This window comes from Chaetodon auriga, chromosome 14 (assembly GCF_051107435.1).
Source record: "Chaetodon auriga isolate fChaAug3 chromosome 14, fChaAug3.hap1, whole genome shotgun sequence".
NCBI classification, from domain to species: domain Eukaryota; kingdom Metazoa; phylum Chordata; class Actinopteri; order Chaetodontiformes; family Chaetodontidae; genus Chaetodon; species Chaetodon auriga.
The window spans coordinates 8321107-8345342 of NC_135087.1; the positions used below are offsets into that span (position 1 = coordinate 8321107).

General features: G+C 44.1%; 1 protein-coding gene across 5 annotated transcripts in view; it reads left to right on the forward strand.

Moving 5' to 3' along the window:
* Window positions 1-6325: 6325 nt before the first annotated feature.
* LOC143331432 (single-stranded DNA-binding protein 3) overlaps window positions 6326-24236 on the forward strand; it is a 40014-nt gene continuing 22103 nt past the window's right edge. For 2 of the 5 annotated variants that reach the window (XM_076748296.1, XM_076748293.1), the window contains exons 1-4: window positions 6353-6561; window positions 14236-14308; window positions 14979-15040; window positions 19380-19464. In XM_076748296.1, coding sequence (XP_076604411.1) covers window positions 6506-6561; window positions 14236-14308; window positions 14979-15040; window positions 19380-19464 — 276 coding nt within the window. In that variant the 5' untranslated portion in view covers window positions 6353-6505. Of the gene's footprint in view, window positions 6562-14235; window positions 14309-14978; window positions 15041-19379; window positions 19465-24236 lie in introns of all 5 variants that reach the window. The other 3 variants (XM_076748294.1, XM_076748295.1, XM_076748297.1) reach the window with 2 other exon arrangements.

Consider the following 24236-nt stretch of genomic DNA (forward strand, 5'->3'; position numbering starts at 1 on the left):
ACTGATTTAGAATCAGCTTCCCTGTTTTGTTGCATCGAGCATAATGAAGGTAACTTCAACTGTTTGCCCTTTTGAACTGTAATGATTGCTCATTGGTTGCCACAGCTACTAACATTAGCATTGCTAATTTGCGCTCATCTGCGCTCTCTGAGATGAGTCTGTTGTGGCTCTTGTGGTTTTTTCACCTTATTTTCCAGCTGCACTTTGCCATAGTAATGTTACAATGTTGCAAATTAAAACACACACACATACACACACACACACACACACACACACACACACACACACACAGAGCACAGCATGATCAGCAATGTCTGATCACAGCCCGGTCTTCTCGGATCCATTCTGGTATTACACATAATGCCCAACCCGGACCTGACTGACCGTATACAACATACGGGTCCCAGGTTGGGTGCACTCGTAAAGGCCTGTATCTCACACGCTCTGGTTTTGGCAAGTTCGAGCACATTCTCCACCGGTTGGCGAAAGGAATTCTCGGAAATGCAGGAAATTACAAAGTGGTTCCCAGCCTTTTGTGAACGGTTCAACCGTAGAGTGATTTTTTTCTTAAATCTTTGAACAATTTTAGAGGCCTGCAGAGGTAAACCTGGTGCAGTAATTCCCAAGAAAAAAAAAGATCAGAGAACAGTCAGAGAAAATCAATAGAGAGTTTTGTCGCAAAAATAAGTTTTTTCATGCTTCCTGTCCCGTTAATCATCTCACAACCCCTAAGATTTATCTTTAAACCCCTTTATGGAGTCCTGACCAATGAAATGCCCTATCAAAATAAAACGCTGTCAACAGAAAACTATCCAAAGTTTGAGAGTGAATTTTCCTATTAACAAACTCATTGAACGCGCCTCTTTACACCGAGAATATCGGCTTTAATTTACGCTCAGCTGGTTTGATGGATAAATTGTTCCCCTAAATGTCAACGCTGCACTTACATCTTCTCATTTCCTGTAACAATGGTTTGGAATTTTGATTTACATCAATATGACACAAAGCAAATCTTTTTTTATTCTCTTACCCCCGACTCACAAAGGGAAAGCCTGTTTTCACAAAAGAATACAGAGGGGCAGAGGGAAGGAAGTGATTGCTAAGTGCTGGAACGGGTCCCATATCTCTCTTACAAGCCAATGAGCTCTGATAGAGAAATTCCAACAAACTGACTGATTGGCACCGCAAAGGATGCCATTCAATTAGAAATGAACATGTGAATGGAAAGCTTCTGAGAGGGATCTGGAGTGATGAAAAATACAGGTTTGGCATGATTGAGCTCAAACCTGTTTGGGGATTGCTCATGTGTGTCTTTGTGTATACGTGTGTGTGTGCACTCTCCCTGATAGGGTAGGGGCTTCGTTAGGGTAATTACAGCTTTGCTATGTAAATAAGCCTGTCATAGTGGAGAGAGACACACCCACCTCTTTTTCAGACCCAATTAACCTAACTCCCCTGGAATTTACATACCTAACAATCTACAGCACACACACACACATACACACAGATAAGTACACACACACACAAAATCCATTCCAGCACTATTGCATGCACACTTAAATACACTTTATTAAAGTGCAAATATACTTAATTGGTACATGCAGCAAACTTACTCTTTTCACACAGAGCCAGTCTTAGTCACCAGGCAGTGCTGTGTGTGTGTGTGTGTGTGTGTGTGTGTGTGTGTGTGTGTGTGTGTGTAAACTTGAGTCCCTTTGTGTGTATTGGAGCCTGGTTGAGGCGCTAGACTACAGCTAGCCAGGTGATATCTGAATGCATAAGGCATCACCTCGGGCTAACTGGCTGCTGGAGCTGTGGTGAGCAGCATCTATCATCTCAGCCACTGATGAATGTCTGTCCTGAGTGGCTGTGTGGCGTAGTGAGGGGAGCACGGAGTGTACAGAATGACTCATGGTGGAGGAAGGAGAAAGGAGGAAAAGGGAGGAGGAGGAGCGGAAGGGGCAGGGGGCAAGGTGGAAAGACGAGGAAGAAGGGCACAAGGGAGAGGAAAAGGGAAGGAGGTGGAGGATGAGAGAGAAAGGGGTAGGGGTGATGGAGAATAAGAATGCAGAAGATACAGATGGAGAAAGGTTGAGAGGAGAGAGGAGTGAAGGAATAAATGGAAGGGAGAGATGAGGAGTCAGAAGAAGGAACAGAAGGAGGACTATGAGGGTGGAGAAGCATGAACACAAGCAGAGGGAGAACGGAAATGGATGAAGAAGGGGAAGGGGGAGGAGGGAGGCAGAGAGAGGGAGAGAGAGAGAGAGAGACAGAGATAGAGATGAAGGATGTGGGTGCACGAGGAAGAACAGAGGGAGATAGTGGCGAGAAGGCAAGAAAGTGGGTCAGAGGAGAGGACGATGATGTGGAAGAGAAGGAAGGAGAGAGTGAGGAGGCAAAATGGAGAGAGAGATACCAGAGGGAGAAGCAAGAGAGGGATGGAGAGGGGGATCATAATGGAAGTTTGGAGGGCAGCATTGCCAAAAACCAAATCAGAAACCAAATAAGACTCCAGAGTTCTGGCGTTTCAGGTAAAAAAAAAACAAAAAACAAGACAAAAAACAAAAAACTATTGTAAATTCAGATACAGACTGCAGCGCAACATGAACTTAGTTTGCAAGAATATGAATCTGTGCCCAAGGTCTGTGCTGTGGTTCAGGACTCACTATGCACGTAAGCAAACTGGTTACAGGTACAGGGTTTTTTATTTATTTATTTTTTTACCATAAACCACATGTAACAAAACAACTTGACGCCTAAACCATACTCAAGTTTCAGTTCCACGTGATTTCACTGCGGCCAGGTTTCCATCCACATGAGGTACAAATTTTGAAGAAAATGTGAATTAACGCGTTTCCATCCGCTACCTTTAGACGAATGTTAGGAGTTGGTTCATTGAGATAAACAGCTGGTGCCGCTTCAGTCGAGTGCCATTAAACCACTGCAGAAGAGGAGGGCACGACGAGATGATGCAAGTGAAAGAGCACCAGTCAAACCTCAAGTGAATGAAAACCATGAAGAAAACATGGTGTGTTTGTTTCATGTGCTAATTTGAGGAAGGTTAAAGACTCATCGCTCCACACAGATCTGATGTTTTCATGCGATTTTTCGTGTCTTCAGTGGAGCTTCAGTGGATATTTAAGTCACAGTCTTCACGTACGTCACGCTGTGTTTGCTGAGTCTGTCTCCAGTGCACTTTGTCGCATTTTGCTTTCCGATGCACCAACTCAGCCAAGTGTAAAAACTTTTTTTTTTTTTTTTACAATATTTTATTGCAAAATTTTCAGCATTTCCTCTCAGGAAACTGAATGCGCATGCGGAAACTGAATGTTCTTGTGTGCATTTTCATGCGCAAACTGAAAATGCACACAAGAACAAGTGGATGGAAACACCTAATGGCATGTTGAACCTACTGTATTAATGCACATTGCAGTTTTTAGAATTATCTATTGTACAAAGGGCTCATTTAAAGACAGTTATTACGACACCACCAGCAACTGGAAAGTGGTGTTAGATGAGGAAAGGATGGATAGACGGATGGACAGGAATCAAGCATGTGGACAAACCACTAACGACCTTATCTGCTCATCTGCATTTGATAAAAGAGAGGAAACAGAGAGGACGTACGCAGTGATGCTGCTTGTGTTTGTTCTGTGCAAAGGAGGAAGAGCCAGTGTTCCCGGGGATCATTGGGTTCTTGGATCAATACTGGTGCTATGATGAGACAGTGATAGAGTTTGTGGTCTAGAGCTTAAAAGATACCTACGCCATCAGTTTCTCTCTTTGTCTCTTTCTCTTGCAGAGTACCTGCACACTAAGCCGGCTAAATTTAAAAAAGCATCTGAATCTCGCAGTTTTGGCCCGCTGTGTGCACTATTTTTTTTTTTTTTTTAAAGTGGTCTCCATCCGGCATTTTCGGATTTCTCACATTTCAGAGCGGATGGGGAAACAGGGCTTTTGGAAAATAACGGCATAACCCTCAAACTCCCTCTGTGATCACTCATTATGAATGCACATATTTTGTTAGAAATCACAAAATAGTCGTTTGATCGACAACACAGAGGCAAAAAAGTGACCGTTCTTCTGATTAACAGGTACATCTTATGAGCCGCATTCAATCATTGTTGTATGTTCATTCAGTTTTCTGACACAGAAAAAAGTAAGGATAAATAAATTGTACCATTTTCATGTATTGTTTCGGTATTTCAGTGGAGATAGTTACCTTTTCCAAAACAACCGGAAACAGTCTGACACACATGCAAATGTAAGGGCATTTCCTAAGTGTGTTTTTTTTTAAACTCTCATCTTGCTCTGCATTTGAGTGAGATTGTGAGTTTAAGCATGATTCAGTGTATATATATTGCAAACATATACAGGATATAACATGTGAAATCACATTATTCTATGTCCGCTGGATCCTTCAGTACATCTGTGTTGCTATATTTGACATGCACTAGTTCACCAAGGCAAATTCTTGCTGTTATAATGCTCCTCGCTTCTTTTCCTTCTCTGTCTTCTTTCTCTTTTACTCCTCTCTTCTTTTATATTATGTCTTCTCATCACGAGGTGTTTGTATTCTCATGTTTTAAAAAAAACAAGCCCGACCACACTCATACAGAAATGCATTTTCTCTCTCTCTCTCTCTCTCTCTCTCTCTCTCTCCTCCGCTGTCTTTCTCTTCCTCTCTCTCTCTCTCTGTCACGCACACACAAACACACATATCCACGCACTTGTCTCCACACATACACACACACCGGCGTGCGCACAAACACACATGCACACAGACAGTCAGCTGTGCCCTTCCCACAGCTAGTAGCACGAAAACAGAACACACTGCCTGTCCCAGCCTTACACACATATACACACACACATGTGCACACACAAACTCTGCAACTGCCCTCTACACACTCTTAAAGGGACATGACACAGACTTATACGCGGCTGCTGCGCGCTAACAGCATACCTGGACTCTATGTAGTCCTTTACAGTGGCTGTAGCATCCTGCGTTATAATGTCAAATGTAGTGCGACTGTTGCTTGGGAGTGGCTGACAGATTGAGAATTCAATTATTCTGGTTGTTTTTTAACACTGAGGTAATAAAAAAAGAAGCTATGATGTGCCGTATGAAGTGATGGCAACAAATTCTGCATGATGTTTTCCAGCTGTTACATGTTGTGTTATAACCTCATCATTCTGTTCATCACGGTCAACGTGTGTGTTTGCATTTGGATGAAATGAGTGCCCATGTGCCGCATTTTGAGAGCGGCATGCACGAGATCGGCAGCAAACAACGAAATGCTTACATTTAAATTAGGTAAATGGTGAGACCCCCTTGAAATGAAGCCACGAATGCCGCTTCAGCGAAAGGAGAAACATTGGGAGCCACATAGGAAACTGTAAAAACTGGATGTGGCGGCTTTAACAAAAATTTCAAATGATTACAAGTCAATAAGGTTGAACAGAAACTGAAGAATGTGGACAGAGAAATATTTTGTCCATATTGTTCAGTTTGTCTGACATGTTCCTCACCTCAGACCTCATTCAGATACAGGCAGAGCGAGATCTGTGCTTCAAACAGCTGCCCTCACAATTTCAGCAAGAATTAGACCAAATAAAATGTGTCCTCAATCAGCCGAGGATCCCTTGCACCTCTTTTCGAACCCTTGGTAGTCCCTGGTCTGCAGTCTGGGAAACAATGGCCAATATTGCTTGAAAAAAACAACAACAATAAAATCACTTACGGCCTCCTATTTACAGTTATATAATCAGGTAACTCAATAACCTCAATCAGTGGTGTGCACAGACTAACTGGGGGTCAGGGGTGAGAGTTAATGAGAGGCACCTCTCCTGTGTGTGGAGTAAAGGTTAACATTCATAGTTGTTCTAAGGTCCCGCTACAGGACAAGTACTTGAACTGAACACAGGGGCACACAGGACAACCCAGGTGGGCATTTGGGCCAATCTGGTGTGCCATTAGTACAGAAACGAACATTGAAACACGCTGTGAGGACACAAATCTCCAGCTATTCATGCAGTGGTTAAATAAAAGTTTGACTATACTGACAGCCATTAACATTAGCTATCTGTCAAAGTACATGAACACAAATATAATGTAAGGCCTGAACTTGAAGTCCAGGAAAGAACTTGAACTTGAGCGAAGTCGACAAAAACTGAGACACTGTGGCTTTAAGAAGCCCCCACCGTCTCACAACAGGGGGGGCGTGAGCTGAATCCAGGAACAGCGATTGAAAAAAAAAAAAAAAAAAAAAAAAAAAAAAAAAGCTCCACCAGTGGACTGTTTCAAGTTCCCCCCGGCTGAAACCCTGCCTGATTTGTGGGCAATGTTGGGGACGTAGAAAAAAAAGGAAACCGGAGCGAAGAGAGCGCAAGAGAGAAATAGGGAGACAACACTAACTGGGTAGCTATGGAGATAGTAGGTTTTCCTGGTAGCTTTCTTTGACAGGTGTCGAGTGGGATAAAATAAAGTATCAGAACAGCCTCCAAGATGTACGGCAAGGGTAAAGGAGCTGTGGTCCCCTCCGATAGCCAAGCAAGAGAAAAGTAAGTACATTATTGCACTGTCACAACAGAGATCCAGCCAAGAAGAGTGCGCTAGGTAGCTAAACTTGCTAACTGATGCGAGGCACCTCAGTCACTCCAGCAGGAGCACGCATGTTCGGCGAGCTCGTTTTGTGAACATGCAAACCGCAAAAGTGATGCTCCCACAGTTTATTCGCTGTGTTTGCCACTTCGCGTGTCGTGGTGCCTCCTCCATCCTCCAACTACACAGGCATGGCTGCTAAGTTAGCCCGAGCAGCTAGCTACACTGCCAGTTGCACTCTTGTCTCTCTTGTTTCTCTCCAATGCAAAACACAGAGTGGCACTTTTAGCGACTAGTTTTAGTGGCACTTCTGCACCGCTTTTAAGAGGAGGGAGTGTTGCCGCACGTGTTTCCAGCAGTGATGCAGAAATGTGCACTCACGGCTAAATTGTCTGCGAGGAGCAGCGATGGGGATCCCACTTTCAGCTCCATCTCGCCCCAGCGTGAGGAACAATGCATTTGGAGTGACGCCGTGCATTGTAGCTAGCTGGCTTTTGTGTCGCCCCACTGAAGCAGCAGGTAAAAATAGCATACAGCTGTTTGGGGTTTTGTCACAAAATAGCACGGGGACGTGTTCTAGAACCGTTCCACGTTCCACGGCGACACTGTGTCCGAACGCGCTGGCTTCATTGTATCCATGCGTGCGTTCGGTCAGCGGAGAGCCGCCTGCTTCGGTCTCCGCGCAGCAGCTGCGCCTCACAACTTTTGTGGCCCGTACAGATTTTCTCCAAGCGCCCGAGTTGTGCGAATGAGCGCCGGGGATGAAGTGCTCGTAATCGCCGCCGCCCGCTTGTCGTAAGGAGGCGCAGAAACGGGCTTTTCAGCGGCCGATTTGGCAGGAAGCTTAAGGTGGCGTTAGCTTGGGGAGCCGTAGCCCTCCGATCCCTTTGTCTGCATGCCACCGTCTCGGTGCCTGTTGTTCGCTCAGTCAGGAGATGCATGCCGCACATTTACCGGCGCTGAAATAGTCTGCAGAGGTTTCAGATGGTACTTAAATATGAATTCAACTAACTTCCCTGCATCACTCCTGAAATATAAGCCAGTATGTGCAGGGGACTTCCTTTGCTGATAGTCAACGGTAACAAAGCCAGCCAAGACCCGCTCATGCTTTCATTAAACTTTGTTAGATGTAATTGTTTTAAAGCCCTGTGCTCTGTTAGTGCTTAATGTCACACTACAGCTCGATCACCCAGAGGTAAATAAGAGGTAGGGGCACAGGTGGAATGCTTATGACTGTATTCCTCACAGTGGATGGCTTTGAACACCAGCAAACGCTCACCCTCTGACTGACCGGACCAGTCAGCAGATTGGGGCACTGAAGTGGGACAGAGTTGTCAGACTCCTGCATGTTTGCGTGAAGATCAGCGGGCGCCTCATTACCTGAAGCTCACGCCTCGCTTTGCTGTGTCGTGAACCCTCAGTCTTTATTCTCTCTCCGTGCATCGCTCTCCCCATGTCTTTCTTCATCTGCCTCCCAACTCTCGCTTTGCCATCTTTCGCTGCTCCTCAAAGTCCTCATCCCTCGCTTCGGTGTTGAATTATTGAGACAGACTGAAGCAGCTGCTCTCAGCTTTGAGTTGAGAGAGAAAGAAAGAGACAGAAGAGAGGGAAATGTGGTGGGCAGACTCATCCATGTTTAAAGAGGGGGTTTTGTTGGGGGCCTCAGGCGGGATGTCAGGTGTGCCGGCGGTGCACGTCAGGGACGTTCCTCACTCGATGGGAGTGAGCGTATGCACGCACTGATGTCCCATCTCGGGACGTCATGGGGAATGGCAGGGAGGGAGGTCAGGAGGTCACCTCACACGGCGCAACGGAGGAAGCAAATTTTGTTTCAGTGCGGGAGATGATGTGCATAAATCAGACACGAGTAGAGTATGATTCCAGTGATGCGGTGCAAAACTTTGGTGTCGCCAGGGCATAAAGCCTGAGAAACTGTGGAGGAAGGGGTGCTGGAGGTGTCTTCAGGACTTTTTTTGTCTTACCTTATTAAGAGAATTTCACAGTCTGGCGGTCAAAAACGACCACGACTGTCCCGTTTTCCTCTCCACCACGACTTCACTGCCCCTCTCATCCCCTGTACCACCTGCTGTTTCTTCCTCTACAAAAATGGGACATGCCCCCTCTTACATTCCAGTCAAAACAAATTTCTCTCCTCTCGCTTAACTCCGCCATCCTATAGCTGCTCCTCCTCCTCTTTCTCAAACTTCTCTTCCTTTTCTGCGAGCCAGCTTCTGAGCTTTAATAATGTAGTAGGCCAGGTGCACGCACACGCAGCCCCTTCTGCAACCCACACAATAACACACATACACACACTACACATAAAAATTTCATTGAAGGCCTCTTGGGGGGGGATCTGCAGTGTGATCCTCCTATCCCCAGACATAAGACCAAGTCTAACTATTCCCTTCTAGTCAAACTCCTATAGAAGGCTGCACATGTGTTAAGCAAGCCAGTAAACCCGCAGCATGGTGGAAGATGCAAACGGTATCAATGTTTGAGACACATGCTGTATTCTGAAGCTTCCTGTGAGCTTCCGCCAGGCATTTCAGGACTGTTAGAATCAGCGTAGATGCACCTATAGATGCACATCTATAGGTGTTTAAGTCTGATCAGTGAGTAGGAAAGTGCAGCGATCTGTGTGTGTGTGTGTGTGTGTGTGTGTGTGTGTGTGGCCTAATACAAGACTGACCTGCGTGTGGCAGTGACTTACACTCTACACCAGCGGTCACAGAGAGCTTTGTGACCTACAAATTGGTAGGAGCCTCAGAAAGTGGTCAGATTCCCTTAGCTAAAGTGGTCAAGTAAGTGTGTGTGTTTGTGTGAACTGCAGTCTTTATCCTCTTTAGAGCATCGGTCATTTGTACAACAATCAACCTGTCCCGCTGTCTGTGCTGAGCTAAGCGATGCAGTCAGGATGTGTTCTTGCTCTTCGATGTGTTGTTATCGCGCAGGATGCCGCATGTATGTAGAGCTGAATGATATTAACCAGTGTAAATCACTCCGGGAAGTTTAGAATTCAAGGCCGCCTCTGCTTTGTTTGTTTGTTCACCTGGATGTCTGAAAGTCTGCTTGGCCATGTATGTTTCCTTATTGTGGCGACTGTTTGCGAGGGGAGAACAGTCATAGCTATTTATTACCTTCTGAACAGGCTGCACGGACGGACTGTACTGCACGTTGAAACTATTATCACTTCATACGTGAGGTGTAGGTCTACTGAATGCATTTTCAACCCACGGCTAATCCTTTCACGGTATAGGACTTGTGTCGTGCTTTTATCTGTGGTCAGCATTGTTCAGCGAGACTCGTCTGCAACTGTGGTTCAATGCATGCTCCAGATAAACTACACAACTACGAAGAATTACACCACACATGTATCAAGCATGGTTTCTGTTCTCTCTGGATGCTCTATTTTCTTTCATGCAGAAACTTTGTCGCCTTTGAGAGAAGCGGAGGAGTCGCTTAAATGTCAGTAACTTTAAATGAAATTCCTACCCAAAGCATAAAAGCTGGTTCGTCAAGGCAGTGTCCACCCTGAGCTCAGGAGGGTGGTCATGATGACAGATCAGATGCTACGCTGTGCGGTCGGCTGAAGATCACTCATCAGAGTTTGTAGAAAGTCTTGAAAGTTTGGAAAATGCTAAACGTGATCTGTTTCCAAGGTTCGGAATATGCTTGGATTCGCATGTATTCTTGAGAGATGCTTGATTTGATCCGGTGTTTCATCTGCACAAGCACTCATGTGAACCAAACATCCTTTAATATAACGGATTAAACGATCCCTTCATCATATTTGTTTGTTGTCTCCCGGCATTGAAATTAGCGAGCATTAAACAATCACAATCAAAACGTGCAATCAAAGTCGATATGAAGAGCAGGTGAAACAACGTGACAATGTATGTTGATTGCTGTGAGTGTAAAGATGAATTTTGAATTTTGCTCTTAAAAAGCTGCATGAACCCTGACTCTTATCGACCAACAGGGTGTAGTTTAGATGCTGTGTCAGTGCAGCGTTGTATGGGACCTTGAGGTTTATCTACAGTTGTTTCTGAGTTATTAGCATCGTCCTACTTTTTCATTGTATGTACCAAATTCTGCTTAATATCAGCGTGTGCTCATTAGTGTGTGGAATGCTTTGACGTCCAAGCAGAACTAATCATGTGTCACACTCAAATAAGGACTTTTTTTGCTTTGGGATTTAGACCTTTTGCAATGTTAAAAACACATTTAATCATAAGATTGTTAAGGAGCATCCATTGATATCTGCCAGCTGCTGCCCCCGCCTGCTGTGATGATGTTTAGAAAATACCCCTGACTGCGTTGTCTGTGTGAAGGACAAGGTGTGATCATGTAGCAGCCATTGCCTCCAAACTGCAGTTATTGTCTATTTGCCTATTCATATCCTCTACAGACTACATTTGCATACTAACAATGCATATTTGAAACCTTTGCATAGTATTAGTAGTGAGAACGGGTCAGGCACAGACCGTTTCTCCATCATAACACTCAGCACCAGTTGTTTCTGCCGTTTCTGTTGCTCCCATGTGCTCACCTCATCTGTAGTTTGATTCAAGGCATTTAGCAGCGACTAAATGAATGGATTCTCGCTTTGACCCTCAAACAGAAGTGTGTAGTGGTGTAGTATCCCCCAGGTGGACGTGCACTTACTCGTGCTTATTTTCACAGGGACATACACCTAAGTAGAGACTATTAACTGAATAGACTGATGCCATATATCACAGCGTTTATAGCCTAAGCTCATTTGCAACACTTGTTCACAAATGGTTATTCAGAAAAAACGAATATATAAACTGCAATAAAGATACATACAAACAAACACAATAGAAGAACCATAAAAATAGAGATAATCCTCAGGAAGGATATCTGATCATGGCTGATTCTTTCACAACTTTTTAAATGTTTTAAAATGATCTTAGTTGTGTTGAGGGCTGATGCTAACGTTTATTTTTGTTATTGATTAACCTGCAAATTATTTTCCTGATAAATTATTCAGTCTAAAAAAACATTAGAAAACTGAGAAAACTAGATATCCTGCAGTACGAGAGGACACCATCCAATGTTTTGTCTGAGCTGTTAAAACCCCAAATTGTTGCAGTTTAGAAGCTGGAGTCCTCAAATTCTTTGGCTCTCGTGCCTGAAGAATGAATTAAACGAGTAAGTGATTGCCAAAATAGTTGCAGATAAATTTTCCTTTTGTTGATTAATCAGCCAGTTGTTGCGATCCAGAGTGTCGCTGAGGACCGCGGTGATGCAGAAACAGACAGAGAAATTCTGCATTGGCAAACTGAGTGCAGTTATTAAAACTTGGCCCATTTAATTTCTTTAGAAGACGGAGATAGTGAGCTTATCAGCTTCCTGTCCAATTTTTTTTTTTTTTTTTTTATTGTTGAACCACACATCATCTTAAGAGGCTTAAATGCACTAAATGCGCTTAAATAGACATCACCTTCGTCCCACCGTTCAGCAGCAGTTCAGTGGAAGGCAGCGCTGCGAAGGCAAATTGGCTGTTAGTGGTTAAAAACAAACTGCACAACAGCCTTATTATCTCAAACCCATGTTTCATTGATCAGCTCATTGACTAATGATGGGGACTTTGACACTGAGCTACTGTCCTTCTCATTAGGACCTTATTGGCCTGTCAGAGGACTGTCTGCTCTGGGCACACAGGGCACTGTCATATCCACGCGGCCGGTCGATTGATGGTCCATTAACAGCCTATTAAACATGACTAAGTGAAGGCGTTAGGAGTACAATGTTGGGCCAATGGGGGTTTCCCACTCCACAGCATGGTTCTTGTGTGTGTTAATAGACCCTGGTGGATTGCCGTTATCAAGTGTGTCTGGCCTGTTATAATAGCAGTGATTTAAAAAAGTCATTGGAGAGCTTTTGAAATATTGGTGGAATTAGTGTCGCACGCAGCTATTTCTGTCGGTATCTGGTGTGTGCAGACAGAACACAGTGTTTTTCAGACAGGTCGGCAGATGTTTTTCAGCTTCTGTTGTGGTTTCAGGACTTTGGATGCTTCGGTTTGGTAAGACGAGTGCCGTGCCCGTCCAAAGAGCGCTTGGCCTCCGGTATTGCTGCTTGCAGCTTTCTCAATATCATTGACCGGAGAGCCCCCACAGCTCTAGACCCAGCAGTTCCAGACCCACACTACTCATGCGCCACTGGTTTTTCCTTTTTAAGCTTTATTAACAGCACAGTAAAATTACAGTGCATTCTGACAGTTGATGGAGGTGTTTTCAAAGCATGAACCAAACCAAAATTATTAATAATCATCATCATTGTTGTCATTTCTGCTTCTTTAAGTGAAATTTAATTGGCTGAATGTAGGGCAAAGACTTCACAGAAGAAAAGACAAAAATATTAAAATACACAGTTAACAAAATTGACATAGACTAATGTTATCGGCATTTGTGGGAGAAGCTGAAAGAATAGCCCTGCCAGTGAAACCTAGGAAGTTTTTCATCCTGATCTAACAGTGAAAGAATGAAATTTTTACCACTGTGTTCATGCTAAAGCTGACCAGCTGCCCCAAATTACCATTGGTTACTAAGGATAGGCTGACATTATTCATTGGAGGCAGCTAGCCAACGTTAGCTTGATAACATTAAGTTAACCACTGCGAAGAGTTATCAAAAAGCGACGTTTTCACTGAGCCAAACTACTTCACACTTAACACTGCACTTCCATGGGTGCTCAGCAATACACTCGCCAACTGCCAAGTCAATCGGATGAATGGCTGTCAAGAAAATCAAGGGGCCGACAGAGATTCCTTCCATTTTAGTGCGATGCACATAAGCAGTAGTGGAAAAATATATAGGCCACAGAAGTGCAGCTGGGAAGCAAGGAAATGTCCAGGAACGTTTAGCGGTACTCCGAAGCCTCACCTACATTTCATCACAGGAACCTCGAGCCAATTTTAGTTCTGGGATCATGGTTTATACCCCCCAAACAGTCCCTGCTCCTGAGGTAGTACTTTACAGCCCACCAGGAACTATCAGAGTGAAGGTAACTGCACTGAAAGTTGCTGGCTGGTCAGACGCAAGATGCACGGCCGGTGTACAGCATTCATACTGCAAGTTAACACCAGTTGTTGGTAGTATTGATATCAGGGACTCAGTGTGAGAAGCTCTTTACTGACACTGACAGTTATGCAGATGATTTCTCTATTTGAGAATAAATGGGATAAAGTCAATAAGCAGGAAAACCCAGAGTAACCCTTCCCTCTCTTTGCTAATTGTTTCGATAGGCTATTTACTGAAGAACCAGGTTCTCTCGTCCTGCTTTGCTGGCTTTTCTTCTCTTTTCAGTCCCTCTTGCCACCTCAGCGCGCCTCTTTTCTAGCCTCCATTCACACATCATAGTCACACAACAGTACATTTTAAACCGTGTGACCTTGAAGCCATTTTTTATCCATTGGTGGTCTGTTGATACCTAACCTTTATGTTTTTTCATCAGTGGTAAAAACACAAAACTTTTAGACCCTGAAATAGATCTTGACTTATATTCAACAGGCCTGTAGTTTCTGCCATTGTTTGGGTAAAAATTATCTATAGTATGTCTGCTTTTGACACCAAATGACACCTCCAACCATTTTTTCCTTTGCATTTCAGGTTAGCGTTGTACGTGTACGAGTACCTGCTACATGTGGGAGCACAGAAGTCCGCACAGACCTTCCTGTCTGAGGTAAGATGGCAGCCATGTTTAGAGAGCGCAGTCATTCTTAGATAAAGAATTGAAGAAAAAGGAAATTGTAACACATTGCTGGAGCCTTGTTTTCTTCTCAATGTTGAACAGCTTTCTTCATTAGTAAAACTGTACATACTATAACCAGGCTATGGCAGATGTTTACAACAACTTGTATCATCAGTGCAAACACGCTAAACATGATTACAGAGCGTAAGGTGTTGCATCAATTTTTCAAAAGGAAATCCTCTAAAGTTACAGCAGATCATGCTCGCAGTCTGCTTTGGTGCAGAAACAACCGATGCACTTGTCTGTATGTGGGCACCTTGTTGTTTGTGTGCATTTCCAAGCCTCCTGAAAGCCCTTTTGGATGCAGACCGGCTAATAGTAAATGAATGAGTCTATGATTGAGCTATCCCCTCTATCCAAAACACAATTCACACGATAGAAGAGGGAAACAGGATGAAGACATAAGAGAAAGAGAGTCGGGAAGATGGAGATCGACAGAGCCAGAAAGATGCCCATCTTCACGTCCGAGGGCATTGACAGTTTGAGACTGACTGATTATATGTTCTTAACCCCTGGACCTGCAGACATAATCCTCTCTCTAGTGGCTGCAAGTGACTTTTCTCTCCTCGCCTCTCCTCTCCTCTCCTTTCCTCTCCTCCAGATTCGATGGGAGAAGAATATTACATTAGGGGAGCCCCCCGGATTCCTCCATTCGTGGTGGTGGTGAGTGTCACTGTTTTCCTGTATGAAAAGGCGACTTTTGTCTTGTTTGTTCTGATACAGTAAGCCTGTTCCTTTTATTTCCTTGGGTTTTTAACACCGCCCCTTCACACATACACACTCACTGATGGGGCTCTAGTGTCCATCCTAAGCCTGCATAATTCATTACCGTCATATGCACAAAAGGTAGCTTCATTTGAGCCTTGGTGCTCTGTGGGATCACTCAAATGTGAACATATTAAACTCATACTTTGTCTAAGCATTCAGATATTTATTTGCTTGCAAAATGCCTAATTTTCAAGTTAATTGACTTGTCGTCATTGCTCCTTAAGAGTGACTTCCGTAGGTGGGAGGTTTAGCGGAGTCTCAGCCTCGGGGTTGACCAGACTCACCAAGGGCGTGACCCCCCTCCCTCCCCGTCTTCTCCCCTCCTCCAGTTCTCCATCCCTTCACCCCCATTCCTGAAACAATAGATCCAGATGGTTAGGGAATGGACTCCCCCCTCTGTACTCCCCTCCCCCTCCTCACCCTCTCGTCACCCTTTGTGTGCCCCCCACCTCCCACTTTCCTCCTTTGTTCATGTGGGAGAGGGATTCTTAGCAGATTAACCCATTGCATTCCATCTCCCTTTGTGTCACCTCGCCTTCCGCTGTCTACCTCCTCTTCACCCCCCCTCCTGTCATTTCTGCCCCTGGCTAAGATTTGACCTTTAGGGTCAACACCTTAAGCACCGATCAGCGAATCCACTTGTTTTGTGTGTTGTTGTTTGGGAGAAATCAAGATGAGGCGGGAAATCACGCGACAGGTTTTCAGGTTGACGTACAGCTGGTCTGTAATCAGATTCTAAACAACCAATTTTAAACACAGATGGACCTTTTTGGAGTGTTTTAGTGATTTGTGAATGACCACGCTGAGGGACGTCTTGCAGTGTCAATGTAATGATACTCAGTCCTTTATACCTTTAGCAGAGGGTCCAGTCTGTGTATGACCTGAGGCTTCAGTCAAGCCCCCCAGGACTTCAAACATATCCACAGATAACGAGAGATTGAGCAAAATTAGCAGATAATCTGAAAAGGAAAGGCTACTGAAATGTATGTGTGACTCAGTCACACATAGTTCCTGGTAAATTACAGAGATTTTCAGTGTTCACACATGCAGCTTCATTCAGGAATATTTCCACCTCTCGCCATTTCACGCGTGACATGGCGATGCCGGAAGAGATGGGCCAAGTGACAGTCCAGCAGATGGCAGTAATGCAAAGCTTATGGATGCCAAGTGCCATAAAATAACAGAAGAAGAAGATGTGACGAGGCTGGATGTACGTGTGGTATTTTCAGGAACATGCCGGATGAGGAGCTGGTTTATATTCAACAAGTTTGCAAGATTCAAATACGTCATCAACGGAGTCTTGTGATTGGTTCGCTCATGACTCGCTCGGGTCTGGAGGTGAGACGCTGGTGGTACAGACTTCCCTGAACTGTGACCCCTGCTCTTATTCACACATGACCCCATGCAGGAAATGTTCCTGAACATTTCAGGGTCGGACCGCACGAGTGAACTGGGCTTTATTTAAGATAGCTGCTGTTGTACGCCTGATGTGTGTCAACCGATTTAACAGTCTGTGTTTTCCTTAATGTCAACACTGAAAAGACCCCAACCAACAATGTGTTACCCCTTCTGTCAGTACATCTCAGCTTCCCTGTGCTCTTAAAGTCTTCGCTCATGAGTGTGTACTTTTACTTTTAAAAAAAGGTTAAGTGATTTGACAGCTGGGTGCTGTAGTTCTCAGAAAATGTTACGTAAACAGTGGTTTTGTTGCAGACTATTTTCAGCGGCAGATACGCTGCACTGGTGTGTATTTACAGCAGCGGGACTGTGTATATGGGATCGCCTCAGAATAAACCTCAGCACCCATGTTCATCATAATGAAAAAACATGTCACCCAGTGCAACAGACAACAGTGAAGGTCTGTGGCACAGAGGTACACAGGCAGTATTTGTTAGCAGGATCAATTCATTATTAGTTTTTGGAAGATGTAGAATATCACCAGATGTTTACTTTGAAGTCACGTTAAAAAAATGAACCCACCGCACAAGACTGGAGAGCTGAAGACACCTTACATTAAGAACGTCTGGCAGAACTTGGATAAATAATGTTTTATTGCCTCCACGCTTCACATGGTCCTCACCACTCTTCTCTTAAGCTTTATCGTGGAAAATACCATCGGTGATTGTTTATGATGTTATAATTTATTGATTCTGTCCAAGGTTAAAACTTTTCCCTGGCTGCTTCTTCAGAGAGATCAGAGCACAGCTCCAAAAACTGTGCCACTGGATTCAGAGTATTTTCACTGTGTTGCTGAAGGACGCTGCTGAAATTAGCACTGCACATATTATAAAGTAACAAATATTTAAAAACCTGTGGATGTAGAATTACAGACTTGTAAATATACCCTTAAAGGTTCTTAAAAAGTGCAATCTCTAATGTAACTTTTCACCTCAGGGGGTGTCTCTGCTGAGTCAGAAGAATGAACGTCAGGACTTTAGAGCACCATCAGCAATATGAGACCAAGGACATGTTTTAATAAAAAGAAAATGAAGGAACAGAATAGTAATTTGAAAGCATAGAAGCCGGGGTAAATCTAAAGAATAAGTCAGCTCATTGTTCAGTTCAGGGCTTGAATCTGGATGTACGTTCCTGCTTTGCACGTGGAGGAGATATCAAATACATGCAAGTATAAGTGCCTTTTTTTTTTTCTTTTTGATACAGACTTCATCTTTTAACTGTGGGCAAACCAGTCAGGATTTTCTTCCTCTCTCCTTGTTTAGGCTTGTAGTGACTGGAGGTTTAAGTCCAGTAGCCTTTTTAGTATTTGTTGACGTGTCCTTGAGCAACACGCTGGCAGTCCTTATCGTGTGTGCTCCTCTATAGGTCGACCGTGCCCTCCGTCCTTCTCATGGAAGATATGCTTCAGATCAAAATAGTCCATAAACTTCACTTCATGTGCCCAAACAGCAGCTCAAGATGGGTTTGTGGTTCCATTGTGGGATTGCGCCTCCCAAACACGCCTGCGTGTTATGAAGTGCAGAGGTGTATGAAAAATTCCAGATGTTTGGGAATCAACATGTCTGTGTGCGCCGCAGATTGCCAGGACACGTGAAGTGGCTGCCTGATTAGTCCTCTCGTTAGCCATGTCGCTGTTTCACTCTGTTTATAGCACTTCCACTAAATCAATGCACAAAGGCTGATTCAATTAAGACCTCTCAGACAGGTAGCACACAAGCAGTTAGCGTTGTCCTTAGGTGTCGGAGCCTTTGTGATTTCCCACTCACGGCCTTCAAACAGAAACAGAAGCTTGTAAGGAAACAGTTTATGTATATGTGTGTCAGCTCATGTTCATATTATGAGCAGATTCACTCTGAATGAGTTCGCCTACCAGTCATCATTTGTACAGGAAGGTAGGGACCGAGTTCAGGCTTGAGTCATTGTAAAGCCCCTTTTACACATGCACTCATTACCTGAAATGTTCAAGAACATTTCGTGCATGGGATCATGTGTGCAGGGGTCGATATTTTGGGAATGCTGTACCACCAGTTTCCTGCCTCTACCAAGTAGCATTTCTGGTAAAAATGCAGATACGACTGTGGTGTGAAGCGCAGGACTCTGCTGATGACCTGTTTGAATCCACGGTGCATTAACGCTCTGTTAATGTTCCTTTTAAGGTATCGAACAGATGATGAAAAAAATTACTTGTCTAGCAAACTTGTTGAATATTAAATACATTTCAAGAACACTGGCTCCTCACCCACCACCTTCCTGGAAACGGTAAGAGACGCCTTCGTCCAGCCATTCCCACCCCATCTTCTTCTTCTGCGGAGTTTTATGGCGGTTGGCATCCGTAAGTGTGTCAATACCACCATCTGTTGGACATCTATTCCAGCATTAACATGTCATGTGTGAAAAGGCACAAAGCTGGAAATGTTCCTGAAGTCAGCTGCATGTGTGAACAGTGCAAACCTGCCAGTAATTCACCGGGAACTAACAGGTAAAGTTCAGGGTCAAGAAATGGATGCAGTCATTGAAAGCCCTGTGCAAGTCCTGAAAGTGTGTGTGTGTGTGTGTGTTCTGAGTGAGTGAGAGGTTGATTGAGGGGGTCGACTCTGGCATTGTGTCCCTCTTACAGTGATGCTCAAGTGTATAAGAGGCAGTTTGAGAGCGTCAGGGAGATAGCGAGAGTGCGTGAATGGGTTATGAATAGCTGTTATACATTTGCTTGTATTGCTCTGTTTGGTAACCTTTGACCTCTCCACCACCCCCAACCCCCTCTCCCCCCCCTTTTCAGTGTATTCTGGGATTTGTATTGTGCGGCTCCAGACCGAAGGGAGACGTGCGAACACTCCAGTGAGGCAAAGGCCTTCCATGACTATGTAAGTGACAGACGGGCCCTGCAGCCACTTCCTTTCTTCTTCTACAGAATATCTCCCTTTACTCACTGTGGAATCAGATATTCTCTATATGTCTGCTTGAGACGCACATGCAAACACTGTACATATTTTATTAGCAAGATGAAATGAGAACCTTGAAGAGCAGGTAGAGGATAATATGCACCTCCAGGGACAGGGAATGTACTCATAAGCTGTTTTCTTCATCTATAAATTATTGTTTCGATCAGTAGATTGTTTGATGTATACATTGCTAAGCAAAATATGGCTCAAGTTGAGGTCCTCAAATTTGTTTTTTTTTGTCTGACCAACGCTCAGAAAAACAGTTGAAAACAGCAAATCTGCTTAATTCTGTGGAACATTTGGCATTTTTGCTTGAATAATAACTGAAGAGCTGTAGCAGGGAGAGGTGATGCGTCGAACCAAGTGCTCCTAATTTCTGAAGTTGCATGAGTTAATGACGAGGCAGGGTTACGCCATGTGACAAACTTTGCAAGGAGTTCAGAAAAGAAAACAAATCTGACAGTGAGAGCGGCGGAAGTAAAGTGAAAGTAAAAAACAGAAGAGTCCTGAAGGAAGAGAAAAGTGTCCAACCCTGTCGTTGTTATCAAGGTCACATTTTGTTGTGTGGAAGCTTCGCCAATTCAAAGATCATGATGACACTGAAAAGGACATACTGTGGCTGCTTTGCAAGCAGTTTTTTTTTTCTTGCACTTAACAGTATCATGGCAACTTTATCCAACCGTCATCACATCATCGCAGTGAAATACGATGAAGGCTTAAAGCATCAGGAACCTGCAGAGATTTGCTGCACCTCGTACCATCTATAAGGGGAGCGTTTTGCAGTCCACCAGCATACCTGAGGAGCTCGTACAGATGCGAGGGGATTAATAGAAAGGCAATATTTTTATCTAAAATAGAAAAAGGTAGTCAATGAAGCCATTAACACTATGCTGTTACATTAGGGAGCAAAAAGCAGCATCATATCTACTGAATTCACGCAAAAAATGATCAGGTATATAAATTTAATCTGATTTTTGGCCATTAAAAGACTCATGAAACAGAATTTTGGGGTCCGCGATTGGATGTTTCGTACCAAAATGCATCATGGGAGTTGTAGTTACCTTCTCTCTTGATGTTTTTACGTGCACAGGCTTCTACCTCTTGACTTATTATCACAGAACCAAATATTTCCAAGACGGGTCTGAGATGGTGACTTTTTAGCTTTATAAATAAAATAAATTTGACTTGAGTGAGAAAATCGCAATTGTAATGATTTTTATTCAGAATTCTGCATCTTTACATTCAGTTTTTTATTTTTTTTTCCTCTATGCGTCCTTGAGGAGTTATCCGCTGCCTTTGAGCACTGGAAGGAGAAGTTAGTCTTTCCTCCCTGTCTCGCTCCTCTCTGAGGTCAGAGGTGAGGGTTAGCTATGAAACAGCCTTTCCGGAGTTTGTAGGGATTCTCTGTTTTGCTCAAGGACACTTCAGCGGGGTGGCTGCCCGCTGTCACCGGTCCAGGTCTCTCAGAGAAGGGAGTCCTACTAATAACAGCCCCACAACGCCGCCCGCTCGTACTGTAAATAACTGGCTTTTTTCCTCACTCCCACGACAAACTGTAACTGTATCCACTTGTGTGTAAATGTCATGTGTTGTGATTGACACTGAGCGTCCTCTCTGGCCAAGACACTGTGGCATTGTGTGTGTGTGCGTGCGTGTGTGTGTGCGCGCGTATGTGTGTGTGTGTGCGCCGTATAGTGTGGGGAGATAATGGAATAGAGTTCTAATCCGGTAATCCCAGCACTGGGCCGAGGCTAAGCCAGGGATTTGTGTGTGTGTGCGCGTGTGTGTGGGTGTGAGTGTGCGCGTGTGTTTGCGTATTTTTGGACGGGGGGCATCTTTGGCAACCAGCCCATAGAAGGAGGGTGGAGGGGCTCACACCCTCAGCGCCAGAGTGCCAGTTAACCCTGTGTGTGTTTGTGTGTGTATATATATCTGTGTGTGTGTGTGTGTGTGTGTGTGTTTGGATGTGTGTGTGAGACTATGTAGATGGGTGGTGCTACATGGTTTCTCGCTGTCTGCTCCTAACAGTGATAAAGCGAAGGAGACGGGACCGGTTTAATTTTGGCTCCAGCCCCCTGAGGCTAGTCTCTGAGCACAGGTCCTTTCTACTGGTTTCAAAAGAATGAGCCGGGTAGACGCATCGCAAGAAAAAACAATATTTCACCTTACCTCAAAAGAGTTTCTTAGTCTTTTGAGGATTGCTAGATTGCAAGGCAGCATTTAAGAGGCATTATCACAGCTCTCTCTGCTGGGTGCAGCAAAGGTTTATGGTTACAGCCAAGGCAACTTTTTCCACGAGTCCTGACACCGGTTATTAAAAGTAATGCAGGGGCTGTTAGACTGCTGTCTTGGAGTGACTCGGTAGTTAGTTTATGTCCAGTTTTTGGGTTTATCATCGCATCTGGTTCACCAAAGACGCAGGCTTAGAGGGTTTTAGTGTTTGGAAAGCAGATACAGGCTGTTTCCCCCTCATCTACAGATTACTATCATTATTTGTGATGTGTTAATTGATCTCATCATACAGGCTTTCAGTTCAGGCTTAAAAAGCTTTACATAAAGTATCTTTTTCTAGGCTTGTTTTTGAGGGTTTTATCATTTTGTTGTGATTGTTTGAAACTGATGTTTAGCTGAAGTGAAGGACGACAAAGGAAAAGGCATATTTTATGAATTCTTTAAGCAGAAATAAAGACAGAGAGTTAACTTTGTTTGAGTTGTGTTGCAGAGCTTGCGTGTCGTCTGGTTGGCTCCATTAATTTTAACTGGCATGCTCGCTGTCTCCTGCCGTAATAGACTTGTGTTACATTCTTCAAACATCGCGTCGTACGTCAGTTAATTATCTGCCTTGATCAGCAGCGTAAATCGTCGAATCTGTCTTAAATCACAAAGGGTCTGAAAGTCAAGTTGTGATTGAAAAGCAACACAACCTGCAGCTGAGGCTCCTTCGTTCCTTCATCGCACTCTTCCTCTGTCTTTTTACCTGCGCGCTTCTCTCACACTCCTCCCTCTCCTTTGTGTAACTCCAGCCTGTTCTTCTTCACCACCATCATCATGTTTTCACTGTGACGCCTCCACATCTGCATCTTTCCTCCCGTCCTCCTCCTCTTCCTCCCACCCTCTCGACTGTATCTCTTACTCCCTCCTTCACCCACGCCCCCTCTCATCTCGCTCGCCTTATCGCTCACTCCCTCTCCTCGGCTCTCCTCCCCTTTTCCTCTCCCCCTCTCTCTCTCTCCCTATCTGTTCGCTGACCCCTCCTCCCTCCTTCGCCACCGCCACTACCTCTGTTCCCGAGAGAAGATTGATTGGCTAATCTAGCTGTTTACCCACAATGCCTAGAAGTGCCGAGGAGGAGAGGGCAGCGTAGACAACATGAAGACACAGCCAAGAGACAGTTGAGGTATTTGAGAATGGAGCTGAGTGTGCAAATGTCAAAACGATGGAGGACGGGGAAATGGAAGAAAGGCTTGGTTTTCTTTTAATTTAAATAGAGTAACTGCAGGAGACCTCTGTGTGTGTGTGTGTGTGTGTGTGTGTGTGTGTGAATCCATAACACTAAAGACAGCTAATGTGAAATTAAATGTGGTATTGGGGATGGGCTATTTTAGGAAAATAAAAGAGCTATTATCATAGTTAAATAATAGTTCTTACATATATTCAAAGGTCACATTTCTCTTCTTTACAAGTTTTATTAGGTTTAGACAAATATGAAAATGCCTTATATTAGTTGTCTTGAGTATTTAAAGATCTCATCTGCTTTTCTGAATTCACCAAATGGTACTTAAAGCCCTGGAAGCATGTTTTTAATGTCCATTTTGGTGCTTTTCAGGACCTTCTGATGCGCTGCAGGGTGCCACTGGTGTAATTTCAGTTTTTCCTGTTGCCTTAAATGGTAATGAAATATTTAACCCAGCTGCGTTTGTTACAGTTAACAGCTTTGTGTTGTGCGCCAAGTTTGTTTTAGCCACCAGAAGTCGGTTTTTTTAAACTTATCTCCAAAAATCCATTAAATCGGGCTTGCGCTCACATATTGCTGCCTTCACGAACGTTATCCGTCATTTTTCCCGACATTACTTTAAGGCCAAAATAATCTTCATTGCAGCTGAATCCAAAGAAGCTCTATTTCCCTAAAAGATAGTTGCATGCTTTCTGGCTTCACCTCTCTTTTGTCTCTTCTCTCCCACCAGCAGTATCAGTGCTCGGTAATGGAAAAAGTGCAAAGAGCTCCATTAAGTTTGATAATTAGCTGTGTGATTAAGTTCGGAAAAACTACAATACGCATGTTGAAACAGCCTGATGTGTTGCAGGGGTGAAGGCAGCAGCTCGTGTGGAAGCTGTGACACTGCAGCAGAACAGAGGACAGCAACCGTAACGAATGTGGGAAATACTGTAGAGATGTAAAATAATAATAAAGAACTGCTCATTCAAAATAAATGACAGTGATATGAAAAGTTGGACGGTGCTGACAGATATTACTCTAAAAATCACGATTTTGCTGCTTGACAAACAACGCAGGGACCTAAAAACACAGTTCTGCTTCAGTGTGTTTGACTGGAGCTAACAAAGCTGTCCTGTTAAAACCATTCGTGGAAATATGGATATTTTGTAAAAAGGAAGGATTTAATTGCTCAATCAAGCATGTTGGACCAGCAGGTGGCGTTAAAGTCGACATCAACCTTACGTCAAATACCACAGAA